The following is a 15,593-nucleotide window of genomic DNA, read 5'->3' as shown; positions in this document are numbered from 1 at the left end:
TCTGGCAGCTGTCAATCCAGTAGCATTGTGCCCTTACGGTCATAACAAATGCCTTGAACTGGACCCTGTAGCAAACTGGCAGCCAGTAGTGGTGGGCCAACACCAGCTTAGTTCAAACCTGTGACCTGCTCTCAGTAAATGGGCTGCAGCATTCTGTACTAGTTGCAGCCCCTACATTATGTTCAAAGACCGAAGTTAGACTGATCCATCCATCCCTAATCTTGAATGGAGTGTTTCTAAAGCATGCCCATTTTAATGACTCTAAAAAGCCAATCAAGGCTGCAATCCTATGCCCTTACTTAGAAGCCGGCCCCATTTAACGCAGTGGGAATTCTGAGTAAAGAGGTGCAGAACTGCATTGTAAGTGTGGCGGTGTTGTCCTATTTCTGCTGATGCTAAATGGAAGTTAGTTGGTGGGAAGGCTGTCCCTTGGTTGTGTCAGGCTTAGAGGTAAAGCTGAGAAGCTTGTAAGGACTCTTTACACAGAAGAGTAGCCAAATAGCAGGTTAACAAAATGTAAGGACTTGAATAACAAGGCCTTGGTTAAGCACACTAACCCTTCTCAATTAACGTCGCCAACTGCTGTCTCCAGACAGGAGACAGAGGGTTCTGGGAACTAGACCAAGCAATTTAAACTATTTAATTGGCTCTACATATCCTGTTGGCTATTGGCTGCTCTAGACCTCTTAATTTCGCAGCAGGAACTAATTTGCTTGATTAATACATCCCAGACACTTCCTAGTTGCATTTTGCTCTGCCTTTGTCCTTCCTTCTTGATTCCATCTTGTTGTCCTTGCTTCAAACTCCACTCTGACCTCTGCGGACTGAAACTGGAATAAAATGTCTACTAAATCATGATCTCATGATTCCTGTAATCAAATAAATATCTTTAGCATACATTTGTGGAAATGGACAAACTGGGGAAAACTGGGAGCAGCATTGGGCTTTCAAACCTAACCTTACTTCTACCATTCCTCAGAGAGAAATGTCAAGCAAAATTTATAAAAGGCTGGATTTTTGTTTTTCTTGCCAAACTTTCTCCAAAAAGAAGCTACTTTAAAATGCCATTGCAGAATCTTACAGTTCCTTGTGTCTGAAATCTACTTCTGGTAGAGTGGAATGTTTGTGGTTAGACTATTAATAGGTGGGAGGTTTCTCTTAATTAGGTTCATTAAGACTATACTGATTCTTTTGTCTATTTATAAGCCCATGTTTTTCCTAGTGATTCTTCCAATTTTATTGCAAAATAGAACAACACAGATTCTGTTTCTAAAGGTACTTTTTACATAACATAAGCTGATGCCTTTCCAGAGTTAAGCAGTCTGGTCATATATTTTTGTGGGCAAAGTGATAAAAAATAATTCTACTGTCTGAGTAGGGCACTGTAATATTCTGCAAAAATCTTTAAGCAGGCATGAAATGTAATGTAAAGATTTACTACCTGTAGGTGACATTCTGAATTTTTATGATATGATACAGACTATGATACAGACATTTCCAGATCAGAAATAAATACCAAGTTATAATTTCCTCCTGTTATATTGGATGGAGCTGCTAAACTAGGAACTAATGTAGGATGGTAGCACCAATAGGTGAAGCATAAAAAAAGGAAGGAAACATCCAAAATGGCATGAGCAAATGCAGTCTTCACAAAATTAACACCAGGGATCCACAAATTCTTGACTGCCCATGGTAGCCAACCAAAATTGGTGCTCACCAACACCCCTTTTTGCCTGCTGAGAGTTTTGTGCACTTCTGAGCACCTCTGATACCCAGTGCAACTGCAGTGCAAGCTCCTTCCCTCCTCTCCTAGCACCAAGGTTGGGGAGGGAGATTGCTCTGTTGTGCTGAGCTTTGGAAACACTTAGAAAGCTGTGAGACTTCTCCAGGCTCTAGAGATGGACAGAGCCCTTTCAGTTTAAAAAAGGCACCTGCCAGTGGTGAACTAGCAAGTAGCTTAGTAGACCTCTGTACAATGCAGGTGTTTTTTTCATATGATTAGCCTTTCAAGAGACGAAAGATGTAAGGAGGTGTTGAATGGAATGATGGCACTGGCTCTGTGTGTGGCCGTGCCGGAGGGGCGGGGGGCACTTAAGAATTTTTTTGTCATCCAAAAAGAATAAAAAGGCATCCTAACAAGCAGTATCATGATGAGTTTGGCTAAAATGCTTCTGAAAATCATCTCTTTGTTTTGCCATTCGGTGAAGTCATACTCTCCTGTGTTTGATAGCTCCTCCAGGGTAAAGGGTTTGAGGTGCTGATTGGTAAACTGAGAACTGGTTTTCCAGGGAGAAAGTGTAGGAGGAGTGTCACACTCAACTCTGTTTGGATGTAATATAATGAAGAGGCATAAAAACCTTTACATGACTTTGTGTATGTATCTGCCACTGTGGACAAAAATCAATAGCTTTAATCCATTATCCGTAGAATCCAAGGCCAGGGGAAGAAAGCTGCTCCACTGTTCAATTACCCATACATTATTGCGGATTGTATTTATCTTACTAAATATTGGAAGTGACTCAGAAAGCAAAGAAATCTGAGAAAGTGTTTTGATTCCACAGACCTTTCTTGAAAGAGTATGAATAAAATATATACACACGTATATATATGCGCACACACATACACACACAGAGAGAGGTTTAATCCCTTCACAACAGCTTGGATTTAACTTTTTTTCATTACTGCTATTTTAGTCTGACTGAGGCAGATGACCTAATTAAAGGCAAAGACAGTGTGACTTCAATGGCCAGAGTGATGGAACTGGACTTTGTCTGTGCATCTCTAACTCTGCATGAACTTAAAAGTCAGTTAGCTATTATATAGCTGTGCAAAATCTGCACTCACCTTTGCAAGGTGACTCACATTTTTGCATGATATTTCAGTGTATACTTGTTTATTAGCTCTGCTTCCTTCCTTACTCAGCCTCTGATTTTCTTGTTCCTCTTTGCTGCTAGAAGAAGACGTTGAGCATTGCCAGGGAGTGAGCATGAACAGCTGCAACAACACTGAGGGAGCTCTCTTTGTGGGTTGCCGTAGCAGCTGTCAGAACTGATGACTGCGGCAGTCACCCTGAGGCTTATGAACACATGCAAACTCATAGAAAATTTAAGTATTGTATAAGGGAGAGTCTAGATGCTGTACATTACAGAGAGGAGCCGCTCCATGCTGGAATGCACACTCAACATGTTGCACATGCAGTCTCTTGACAATTGAGCTTAAGAGGAATACGTTCTTCCCGTGTGAAGCACAAGAAGCTGTGCAGAGCACTGATTGGCTGGGCACCTGTGACATCAGAAAGCACTCTCTCCTTGGAGGAAATCAGTGCTTGCTATGGAGGCAGGTACATTGGCGTTTCAAGAGTGAAGGCATCGATCGGGAAGCTGGGCTCACTCCACGTAGGCAAAATACTTGCTGGCTTTTCTTATGCACCTCTGTATGCATCTTTATAGAGAAGATAGCAAGAAAAACAGTGGCATAAAACATATTGGAACAGAGGACTGCTTAGGCTGATTCATTTCTTCACTGCTTGGCTAAGGTGGTACTATCAAGCAGAGCTTTAAAACAACTTTCAAAACTCCCTTTCTCAAGTCCTTTCAGAGTCGAAAATGGTATTGACTGCACGGTCTCTAGCTCTCTTCAGTTTGTGGAGCAGTCAATTTCTCTCCTAAGCAGCTATAAGGTGGACTCCATCTCAGAAGGGGCCAGCTGTTTTCAAGTCCCACCTCTTTTTAAACATAAATGTCCCCCTTTAGTAACCAGATCAGCATGAACTGAGTGCCCTGGGCCAGTTAGAGCTGGGCAGGTTTTGAATGACATCATGGACAGATGAATAAACACCCCCCTGCCAGTAACAGAACCTATTAGTGTTTAAACTGAGAGTTCCAGGAGGGACAGGCAGACTAGATAGAATACATAACTTAAGTTCTAAGAAGACCTCGTCAGCAGAAAGGTGTTGCAAGTCATTTGCTATTTGGCAGACAGGATTAAAGAAAATAAATGCAATGTACGTGACAGTTTAGTAGGACTAGCTGCTTTGGTGGCTCCTGAAGTGGAGTTCGAAAATGAAAGCCTGTAATGTCAAGCAAAATGAAGAATATCACCTGAACGGGTGGAAAAAACTTGGTTTTGTAGAGCGTCCCTTCCTGGTTGCTTGCAGGTGATTCTTAGTCATCATGGGTGCCCAGGCTAGTGGCTTTTTGCAAGCCTTGTTGTACATTTTCTGGGCAGAATCTGTGGCCATTCCATACTCTGTTTTATGCCTAATGCACTGTTAGCACCAAGTAAACTTTAAATCAACTTTTTGTTTTTCTGGATTGTATGAAATATTCTTGGGACAGGGCAAATATGAGCATTTCACATAAGAGGTGAAAACTGAAGAACTCCATAACACAATTATCTCTGAGACGTTTATATACTGCTGTCTCCTCACAATATGTTTTTCCCCCTCTGCTTCCAGCTTTCTTTGGGAAGTACCTAAACGAATATAATGGTTCCTATGTGCCTCCTGGCTGGAAAGAATGGGTTGGATTACTTAAGAACTCTCGTTTTTACAACTACACGCTCTGTAGAAATGGAGTGAAGGAAAAGCATGGATTTGACTACTCTAGGGTAGGTCCTATTGATTTATTTTAACCCCCCCCCCTTGGCCACAACTGTGAGAACAATACAGATGCTTTATAGCTTTGGTCTAATTAAAGTATTTGTTTCATATTTGAAAGCCACTGCTGGTAATATAAACTGCAATCCATAAACCTGCTCCTTTAGATTGTACATTATCGTCCTATTTCTGGAGGGATGTATAATTTAGAATTTATTTAGCAACAGCTGGCAGTTCCTGAGACAGTAAACACCCCAGTTTGTCCTACCAGCTGGGAAATAGATTTGATTGTAGCTTGACTCATATTCTATTGACTGGTGTTCTCTACTTTAATTAACACAGAGAGACATATTCTGATCTGCTGCATGCATGTAATTAATTCCCTTTATTGCAAAATCACTGTTTCCATGGTTGTGGTATGCTGATTTGGGGGGACTCTGTAATCCACAAATTCAGCCAGTGTTAAGTTGCAATGTTATGAAAAGGAGATCAGGAGATCACGTTAGCTGTTTCCCTAATTGCAATGTTTCCTGATCCAACACTTTTTTAAGTTACTTGATGTGTAATGATCATGTGGTGTTACCATCCACTATCACAGAAAGTAATGTAACAAAAGAGGTTTGATACCCACTTTTTTCCAGATATCCAAATGGTGGTTAAATAAACCTAAATTTAAAGAAGGGGTGTTCAAATGTGACCTTCTGAATCTAAAATCTCTGACAGAGGACAGGATAAATGTATGTTTTTTAAATATACAAAGTGCCCTTGTTAGTGTGAGAAGGGATGTGGGTAGGAAATTAAAATCAAATAGCTACCTAGGCCTAGACTTTATTATTTTATTTATTTATTACATTTTTATACCACCCAATAGTTGAAGCTCTCTGAGTAGCTCACAATAATTTAAACCAGAAAATACCAGACAATAAAATACAGATGATAAAATACAATAGAGAAGTTTAAAAGTTTAAAGCTACAATATAAAAATAAAATAATCAAACAAAAATTTAAAATACAATGCCAGATAAAAACATACTGAAATGTATAGATCTCATACATAGAAACCAGATCCTGAATTCTGTCTCTTTGTCCCACTCTGCTGTGACTAAGGGCTTCTTCACATGGAGCTTTTATGCTGCTATTGAGATTGCTCAGTCACAGAAGTTCGCAGGCCCTTTAGATGACTTCATGAACCTCCAGGGTGTCCATCCTGCACTAAATGACCCTTTTTCCATTGTTCAAGAGCTCAGAGATAATGAGCTATTAAATTACTCCGTTTGTGCCCTGCTTGAGTTCCTTCCATGAAAAAGGAAAAGCTGCAAGAAGAGGACCAATGAAATGTATGGAAGACTCAGATAAAGGGGGAGAAGGAGGGGGAAAGGGGAGGGGGGAAAGGAAGCACATGTAAAGGGAGTCTATTGTGATCCTGCATTTAAAACAGAAGCAAAAAGCCCCGTTTTAAATGTGGGATTTTAGGCTGGTGTACTAGAGATGCTCTATGAAATGGAACCCAGGTTAGGGCTATGCAGGCAGAAGCAGGCTCAATTTTCAATGGTTCTCATAAAGTTATATGGTAGAAAATACTCTGTGTGTCTGAAATTGGATGGGCTAGGAGCAACCCCACAAAGAGTGCAATGTTTCTGTGCATAGAACACACAATGACACATTCTGTACCTCTCCCACCCCACTTCCCCTGCATACAAGTTACATACAGATCCTCTTCCTCTCCTCCACCCTGCCGTCCCCTGGCATCATGATGCCTATTTTGCTGTTATTTTAGAACCACTGTGAGATTGCTTCTCCTAATATAACAGAAAGGTCATTTGAAGCTGCCTCCATGTGATAGTTGTTCTGTATTTATTTATTTATTTATTTTTTCATTTCATTTCTATACCGCCCAATAGCCGAAGCTCTCTGTATGGAAAGCTGTCTCATGTGTTCACCATATAGATTGCCTCTCTGGTGCAATGCTGCTACCAGATTTTGTGGTGTTTCTTGGGGTAGTATGGGGAGAAATTGCACAGTGGAGGGTACTCACGGAATAGCTTGTCACATAGAATGGCTGTCATGCGGGGGCGGATTCAAGCAGTCTGCATGTCGTGGCAAACCTGAACTGCAGATGATAAAGAACATTGGGACATCCGGTTTCAAATGATTGTTTGGCATAAACTCATTGGATAACTTTGGACATGTCAGCCTCTCTTCTCCATCAGTAAAATGGAAATATTTGGGAAATTTGGTTAGTGCATCACAATTTCAAGTTTAAAAAAATGACTTGTCTTACAGCAATGCTTTGTTAAAAACAACAACAGCAACATCAGTTTAAGTCAGAAATCTCCAGCACACAGCAGAAGAGTCAATCTGGTGGGCTCTCCCACACTGGAGGCATTCAAGATGAGGCTAGACAGCCATCTGTCAGAGATGCTTTGACTTGGATTCCTGCACTGAGCAGGAGGTTGGACTCGATGGTCTTATAGGCCCCTTCCAACCCTACTATTCTATGATACACATTCAGAAATGCCCCATGATGCAGCTGTTTTAGGACTGTAACATTTCAGAATGCTCCTGTTCATTAAAAAAAAATCCCAACCTATGATAAATTCACTGCACATAGCATAATTTCTCCCTGAAAAGATAGTGTTCAACAAGCAGGGACTTTTTGATGCAGGGTTGTGTTCAGTCACACAGTGCTTTACCTGCATGTTGAAGTGGCACATTCCCAGCAGGACTGTACCATGCACGTGCTTTGTTTTAGTTTTTAATGTGTGGATCAGCCCATAGTCCCATGGTATTCTGTACTGTAGCCTAAATAAGTACACAGGAAACTGCCTTAGACCAAGGCAGACCATTGATAAGGGTTGCAGTCTTAGGGTGCTTATTGAGCCAGCATTATCATTATCACTCAAGTGACCTCTGTGGCTCAAAACACCACAGCTTTAGCTAATACACCAATGGCAACCTTGCCTAGATGGACTTAGCTTGACCACAATTGCCCATGCTCTTGTAACTTCTCATTTAGACTATTGTAATGCATTGTATGTGGGGCTGCCTTCAAAAATGGTTGGGAAAGTGCACTTGGTCCAGTTTGGCAGTTGGTCCAGAATAGGGCTGAAAGATTATTAACTAGGAGCAGGCATTTTAACCATGTTACACCTGAACTTTGTCAGCTGTACAGATCCCAATCTGTTTCCAGGCCTAAAGTACTGATTTTAAACTTAAAACCCTAAACAGCTTGGGATCAGGTTACCTGAAACACTATCTTCTCCAGATGTACCTACCCGAACCTTAGGCTCTTCTTCAGAGGCCCAGGTCCATGTTCTCCCGTCAAATGAAGTGAGGCGAGTAACCACAGTAGAGAGAGCCTTTTTGGTAATGGCATTCCTGGCTATGGAACAGCTTGCCCAGAGAGGGTTGCCTGGTGCCGCCATTTTAATTATTATTTATTTATAATACTTATATACTGCTTAATATAATAAAATCACTAAGCAGTTCCAGTGCCAACTGAGGATCTTTCTGTTCACCCAGGCCTTTTGAATGATTCATTTACTCTGGGCCTCTCAGTTTTAAAATATGTGTTTTGATTTTGGGGTTGCTGTGCCTTTTCTTTTTTGTTGTATTTATGCTGCTTTTGTTTTTATGGTCTCACATTTTATTTTGTATTTAAATTGCATTATGTTGATTTATTGTATGTTCGTTTATTGTAAGTTGCCCAGAGAATGTTATGTTGTATTATGGGACGGCATACAAATGTTGGAAATAAATAAATAGACGGCTCCAGGGGCAACCCTACCATGACACAGACTGATGTGCCGATATCCGGCAGCGAAGCAGGAGGAATGACAAATTGTGCTGCTACCCCACCCCCACCAGGAGGGCCCACTGCTGCCCCAGCTGCTCTCCTACTGAGGCATTTGCCTGCCATCGTCCCCCCTCTTCCCCTTACTGCAGTAGCAGCTGGACCCTGCAAGAAATTGGCTGAATGCTTGCAGCAGCCTGGCCGAATTCTCACGAGAGCACACCCAAACCCTTGCAAGACCCACCTGAATTATTGCAAGAGCATGATTGTGCAAGAGTTCAAGTGACATCTCTTATGATGTGGTCAAGCTCTTGCAAGAGCCCCACACTGGGATGGGGTGTGAGGCAGAGATGGGAAGGGTCGCAAGGCAGCACATGGCCTTGCTTCAGGAGGCAAGATAAGTTGGGCGAGGGCTGGATGGCTTGGTATCATCTAGCCTGACTAGGAGCAGCTCTCTGAGGGTTTAGACAGGAGCCTTTCCCAACCCTACTAGGAGATGCCAGGGATAGAACCTGGGACCCTTTATATGCAAAGAATGGGCTTCTTCAGTGAGCCATGGCCCTTCCCAATTATTACCTTTCCATCTCATTAAATTAACAAGAAGTAGTAGTTGGACTCAGTGGTCTTACAGGCCCCTTCCAACACTACTATTCTATGATTCTATGATTAGCATTGCCTTTGAATAGTATCATTAAGTAGTATCATTAACTATATTTCCACTACCAATGACAGTAACATGACTTCTGAGATATTATTTTTATGATCCTTAAATTTGGTACCAGTGTGTGTATTTTCTGTTTCCAAAAATATCTTCCCCACTGGCACATGAATTAGCAACCCATTGGCTCTATTTTGAACGATTGATCCCCTTTTTGTAACCTCAGATGTCTGAGTGCCAAATGATGTGTAATCAAAATGCAATACAACATTCATGTTCAGACTCACTGACAGTCTCTGTCAAGCGAGAGTTGTTACTATTAAATTTAAAAATACTTGTTTCCTTTACTCTGGATAGGGATGTATGGATTTTGTTAAATCTATTCTGTCTGTATTTCATGGATTGTCCAGCGTCTTTCCTTCCAGCATCCGCTCATTGATAGAATCAGATTTTTTTTTACTAGAATTTAATTCTACTTGCACTAATTTGCATTAGCACTAATGCATTCATGCATATTCATTCATGAGCACATTTGCACAAATGCACATTAACACTAATGGGAATTAGCACAAATCTCCTCCAAAGGTGAAAAAAACGGTCCAACTCCACATGATTAGGAAAAAGCCGGTCTGCTTCAGAATCCTCAGATTGGATTCATAGAGATCTATTTGAATCTGTTGCAGCTTTTGCTGACATCCTGAATTCTAGACAAGGATGGTAGAATTTTCAAAGGTGCTACAGAGTGTCTAACCACTGGGCATCAGTAATCTTGCCATTTGGGAATCCCGGAACCATTCAGTGGGGTAGAAGGCAGGACTGTTGCTTTAGGACAGATGGAAGTGATTTCTGCCTTCCCTGATCAGCTTGATGCAAGTCAGACTTCAACAAGTAATAGTCTTGGGTAGATGGATGAAGTTAAACCCATAACCTTCATATTTAGAGCACAATACCTCTGTTTCCCAGATGCTGGAGGAAAATGAAAAGAAGAAGGTGATTTCCATCATGGCCTGTTTGTTAGTTTCTGCAGGCTAGCCACTGCTGGATACAGAATTCTGGGTCAGATACACCTTGCTTTTATTCACTAGGGTGAGGAGCTCTAAGATGTAGGACAGGGGCTGTAAGAGTGGCATTTTTAAGTATCTTCTCTAGACTTTTCTAGACTTCTAAAAGCACCCCAAACCAGCTATGGGGTCTATAGAGGTCGATTAACAAAGTCAGTGCTGATCAAGATACTTTGTTGTATGAAGCAGAACCCAAATCCCCCCCCCACACACACACACACACACTGACACAGTCCGACCAGTGCCAGCTTCAGATTTTTGAGGGCCCTTGGGCAAGGCACCCTCAATGGGCCCCCTCCCTCAGTGAGTCTACCTTCTCACAGCATTGTCACCAGATACAGTTGCTCCTCATCCTCATCACTGCTACCACTTGCTTGCTTGACAGGCAGAGAGCTGGTGAGCAAGTCAGCAGTGGCATCTATTGCTCCTTCTCCACACCACTACCATTGCCTGGGCCAGAAGGAGAGGCATCTGAACAAGCTGGTTTCAATGGTGAAGAGGAGGAGCAAGTCCAGAGGGCTCTTGTCAGTGGGCTTCCTCCTGGGGTATTGGCCCTTGGAAGGTGCCCAACCATGCTTATCCTTGGTCCCTGAGTCTGCCCCATTCAGTCACCAGTTCCTGCCTCCATAGCTCCTACGGTACTGTCTGATGCAGCTGGCTGCATTCTGCTGCATAGCACAGCAACTGTCAACAAAATCAAATGCTATTAGCATATGCTGCTTGTGAAAATGTTTGCCAAAGTATGCTTTTCACACATTGATTTAATACTGAATGACCTTAAGAGTGTCTTAATGTTCTGTATTTTTCTTTTCATTTGATTACATTGCATTGAAAGAAATTACTAAAAACCCTTTTATTGTGTTTTCAGCAACAAAACAAAATATTTTGGGGGTTGGTGGGATTTCATTTTCCATTTTCCACAGAGTCTTATTTCTGTTTGTTCCTGTTTTGACGGATAGTCTTGAGTGCCAACTCTAAAAATAAATTTAGAAAAACACATTTATTTCACAGGCACACATAAACACTTAATATTGTACATTGGGTTTTGTATGAAACAATGGCCTAGTTTCATTGAGGTGGTAAATCTGTTTGTGTGCTCTCTCTGCACAGGCCATAGGTGAGAGGTGTCATGACTGAATTGTCTGTACAAAAAAGATTCCTACATACAGAACTAGAACTTCAGGGAGAAGACTAGGCAAGAACCCACTTCTAGAGTTCTGATATGCTAGTTTGCTATAGGACCGTTCAGTCATATGAACCCAATCTGCAATCTGAATGTGAAGCGACCAGAAATAGGTTTACAACTCAGTGAGAACTAGGCCTTAATTTCTGTGAACCGCCCAGAGAGTTTCGGCTATGGGGCAGTACCGAAATATAATAAATGAAATTAATGAAATGAAATAATGGCAGGGGTGTTGAAACTTTTTCAGCCTGAGGGCTGAATTAAGTTTCTGATAAATTCTCAGGGCACACATTCCAGTGGTGGGAGGGGTGAAAGGCAAAGGGGGTAAGGCCAAAGTTCAAAACATACCAGCATATTGTAGTTTAAAGCTTTTATTGCCAGTAACGAAGCGAGAGGCATTTCAATTAGGAGAGGCATTTCAATTTTTTGGAATGGAGAAAGAACTACACAAAAGCCACGAAACCACAAAACAATCGGTGGTCAGGGGAAAAGGGGTGGAGCCAGTGGGGGAACCCAAGAGGGATGGATTGGGCTACCAGGCCTAAAGTTCCCCTCCCCTGCCTTATAGGAAGTCTAAGCATTGACGCAAAGTTGGACCTGGTAACAGCACATGGCATCCTTGGGCGGTTGCTGGGGATCCAGCACTGTGCCTACATTTCACTCTTCCTCCCGCACCATGCTGGGCGACTGAAACTGAAAGCTGTCTGCCATTTTCATTTCCCACAACACCCTGGAGTGATGCTGGAGCAATTATAGCGATGCTATAAGGGCCACTTCTGATCTACATTTTGTACTCAATTATGACTATCAAAGGCCCTAATGGACAATTACACTGTCTTGCGGCTGGTGGTGGTAGTGATGGTGTCGTGCTAGTGCCTAAAATCCTCTAGAACTGATAAGAGTTGTCTGAATGGCCCAATCTGTGCACAATTTGGAGTCAGGATTAGCTTTTTGTCAGTACACACATTTCGTCTTTTCTTTTTACTCTAGAGCAAGTATAGGGGTCCCAATTGAGATTACGACCTGAGGATGGGGGGCAGGGTAGGGGCTTTTAACACTTTCCTTCCTGCTTCAGTTCTGATCCAAACTGGGGCCTCCATGCCTGCAAGTGTTGTTGTTGCTCAGTCGTTAAGTCGTGTCTGACTCTTCATGACCCCATGGACCATAGCACGCCAGCCCTTCCTGTCCTCTGCTCATTCCTGGAGTGTGCTCAAGTTCATATTCATTGCATCGGTGATGCTATCTAGCCATCTCATCCTCTGCCATCCCCTTCTCCTTTTGCCTTCAATCTTTCCCAGCATCAGGGTCTTTTCCAGGGAGTTTTCTCTTCACATTAGGTGGCCAAAATATTGGAGCTTCAGCTTCAGTATCTGTCCTTCCAATGAGCAGTCAGGGTTGATTTCCTTTAGGATGGACTGATTTGACCTCCTTGCAGTCCAGGGAACTCGTAAGGGTCTTCTCCAGCACCACAGTTCAAAAGCATCAATTCTTCGGCGCTCAGCCTTCCTTATAGTCCAGCTCTCACAGCCATACATTACTAATGGGAAAACCATAGTTGTGATTATACGAACCTTTGTTGGCAAGGTGATGTCTCTGCTTCTTACTATGCTGTCTAGGTTTGCCATAGGTTTCCTTCCAAGGAGCAAGCGTCTTTTAATTTCATGGCTACAGTCAACGTCTGTGGTGATCTTGGAGCCCAAGAAAATAAAATCTGTCACTGCTTCCATTTCTTCCCCTTCTATATGCCAGGAAGTGATGGGGCCAGATATCATGATCTTCGTTTTTTTAATGTTGAGTTTCAAACCAGCTTTTGCACTCTCCACTTTCACCCTCAACAAGAGGCTCTTTAGATCCTCTTTGCTTTCTGCCATTAGGGTGGTATCGTCTATGTATCTGAGGTTGTTGATAATTCTCCCAGCAATCTTAAACCTGTGATTCATCCAACCCGGCGTTTCTCATGATGTACTCTGCATATAAATTAAATAAGCAGGGCAATACAGCCTTGTCGTACTCCTTTCCCAATTTTGAACCAATTGGTTGTTCTATGTCCGGTTCTTACTGTTGCTTCTTGGCCCTCGTACAGGTTTCTCAGGAGACAGGTAAGGTGGTCTGGTACTCCCATCTCTAAGAATTTGCCAGAGTTTGTTGTGATCCACACAATCAAAGGCTTTAGCGTAGTCAATGAAGCAGAAATAGACATTTTTCTGGAATTCTCTTGCTTTCTCCATGATCCAGTGAATGTTGGCAATTTGATCTCTAGTTCCTCTGCTTCTTTGAAACCCCGCTTGTACTTCCGGTAGTTCTCGGTTCACATGCTGCTGAAGCCTAGCTTGTAGGATTTTGAGCATAACTGGGGGGAAATGAATTTCTCAGCGATGATATATTGTTCCTTGTTGTAATGGGTAGTATTTTGACATGTCCTGGTCTTGAATGGATGATTAAGACCCCTTTGCTTTACAAAAGACATGCTCCTGGTAGAGATGAAAACTGGTTTGTTGATATGGATCAACAAAGCTGCCTGAATTTTTGGAATCTCCTTGAGGGCATGGCTTTGGACTCCAACGCCTGCACTTCAGAATTTATCACTACACCATTGCATAGCTATGTGCCTTCCAGGTGTGTGGATGGCTTCTGTTGTCTTGCTAAACATTCTCCATCTCTTCCTCTCTCTCCTACTTTTAGGATTATCTAACTGATTTAATCACCAATGACAGTATTAGTTTCTTCAGAGTCTCAAAGAAGATGTATCCTCATCGGCCGGTATTGATGATTCTCAGCCATGCAGCTCCTCATGGCCCTGAAGACTCAGCTCCTCAGTATTCTCATCTCTTCCCCAATGCTTCGCAACACATGTAAGTAAACCAACCAACCAACCAACACACAAACCAGTTCTGTGCATTTCCAAGTGAAGGCATCAAATTCCTGGGCAATCATTTCTGGATAATTTGTGCCTTGGCATACATTTATAACAGGTAGCAAAAATTGAACAGCTTGGCATTTTTTTTAATAAATCTGCACCCTCCCCCAAAGCATCCCATTGTTTGTAATTTGAATATATTTTGCAATTATGCAATTTCTCCCTTTTGTGGGGCAAAGATTTTGTCAAGGGCTACTAAGTAATGGAAAAGGAGAGCATGGAACACAGGTAAACAGATGTGGTAGGGTCTTGGTTTGAGTTTAGCTGCGGGGGTTAGGAATGAGATTTGAACAATCCTGCAAACCTGGGAGTTCAGTCCCATTGAATTCAGTGGGACTTACTTTCAATTAGATATGCATAGGATTGGTCCATCAGTCCTACACAGGCCAACTCAGATGTCTTTCCCTGACTAGACTCCTCCTACTCTCAGACCTTGAGAACCAGAAACATGTGGTTGTAGGAGATCTCTCTCTTTCTCTCTCTCACACACACACACACACACACCTTTAATCCAGGCTTCATAATACAAAATAACTGTCACTCTTGGTTCTTCATAGATACTTAAGCTGGAATGATACAAGGGACAGAAGCAACAGTCTCTCATATCTTCTTCCTCCCTACTCTGGCAACATGCAGAGAAACAAAATGGCTGGTGGGAAGTCATCTCACTCCCCACTTCCATTCCACTTCATTGGATGCCGCTTGCAGGGAGGGCAGGGGGAATTAGACCACATCATGTCAACATTTGATTTCTCTACGCATTTTCCAGTGGGGAGAAGAGGAATAGACATGAGGTTGCTGCTTTTGGCAGCAGCCACACATCCCTCCTATCATCTAGTTCTGTTCTCCTCAAAGACTGTCTGCTCCAGTAAACCTTAGTTGTATGTTGATGATAAATAATATAAATTAGTTAAGACCTTCCTGGAAGGCCCTGCTCTGTCTGCATCCACTATGTGAGTAAGTCCAGTGGGTGGGGACATGGGACAGGGCCTTCTCTACAGATATTGTGGAAGTCCCTCCCTACAGAAGTTTTTCTTGCTATTTCTTTGCTGACCTTTATGTTCCAGGTCAAGGTGACCCTCTTCCAGAGGTTTTGTGGGGTGGTCTGACTGTTCTTGATGACCACTGAGTTCAGCTTCTGTTAATTCTGTTTTTTGTTTTTATTTGTTTGAATGGGCATTGGGGGTGTATCTGTGTGTTTATTTTGTAGATTGTCCTAGATATTTTAAATCAAATGGCAAGTAATAAATAAATGTAGGTTAGAAATGCAAATACACACCCAATAGCATTCACTGAAAGACTGGGCAGGTGAAAGGGAGGAAAAGTCCTTGAGTGTATGTAGAGAAGGTTGGTTAAAGCACAGTGAAGGGTAATTAATCTGCTG

The 15,593-nt window shown here is 42.3% G+C and overlaps 1 protein-coding gene across 2 annotated transcripts in view; it reads left to right on the top strand.

The window, feature by feature from the left end:
• The window catches only part of SULF2 (sulfatase 2), a 475,361-nt gene that overhangs the window by 365,549 nt on the left and 94,219 nt on the right, over nucleotides 1-15,593 (top strand). For both annotated transcript variants that reach the window (XM_084854074.1, XM_084854073.1), the window contains 2 exons: nucleotides 4,457-4,608; nucleotides 13,975-14,144. In XM_084854074.1, the coding sequence (XP_084710200.1) occupies nucleotides 4,457-4,608; nucleotides 13,975-14,144 (322 nt within the window). The remainder of the gene's footprint in view (nucleotides 1-4,456; nucleotides 4,609-13,974; nucleotides 14,145-15,593) is intronic.

The sequence above is a fragment of the Heloderma suspectum genome, chromosome 4 (assembly GCF_057233095.1).
Source record: "Heloderma suspectum isolate Gila_16-S chromosome 4, 16-S_ref, whole genome shotgun sequence".
NCBI lineage: Eukaryota > Metazoa > Chordata > Lepidosauria > Squamata > Helodermatidae > Heloderma > Heloderma suspectum.
The sequence above is the reverse complement of the archived record's forward strand: the minus strand, read 5'-3'. Positions and strand labels throughout refer to the sequence as shown.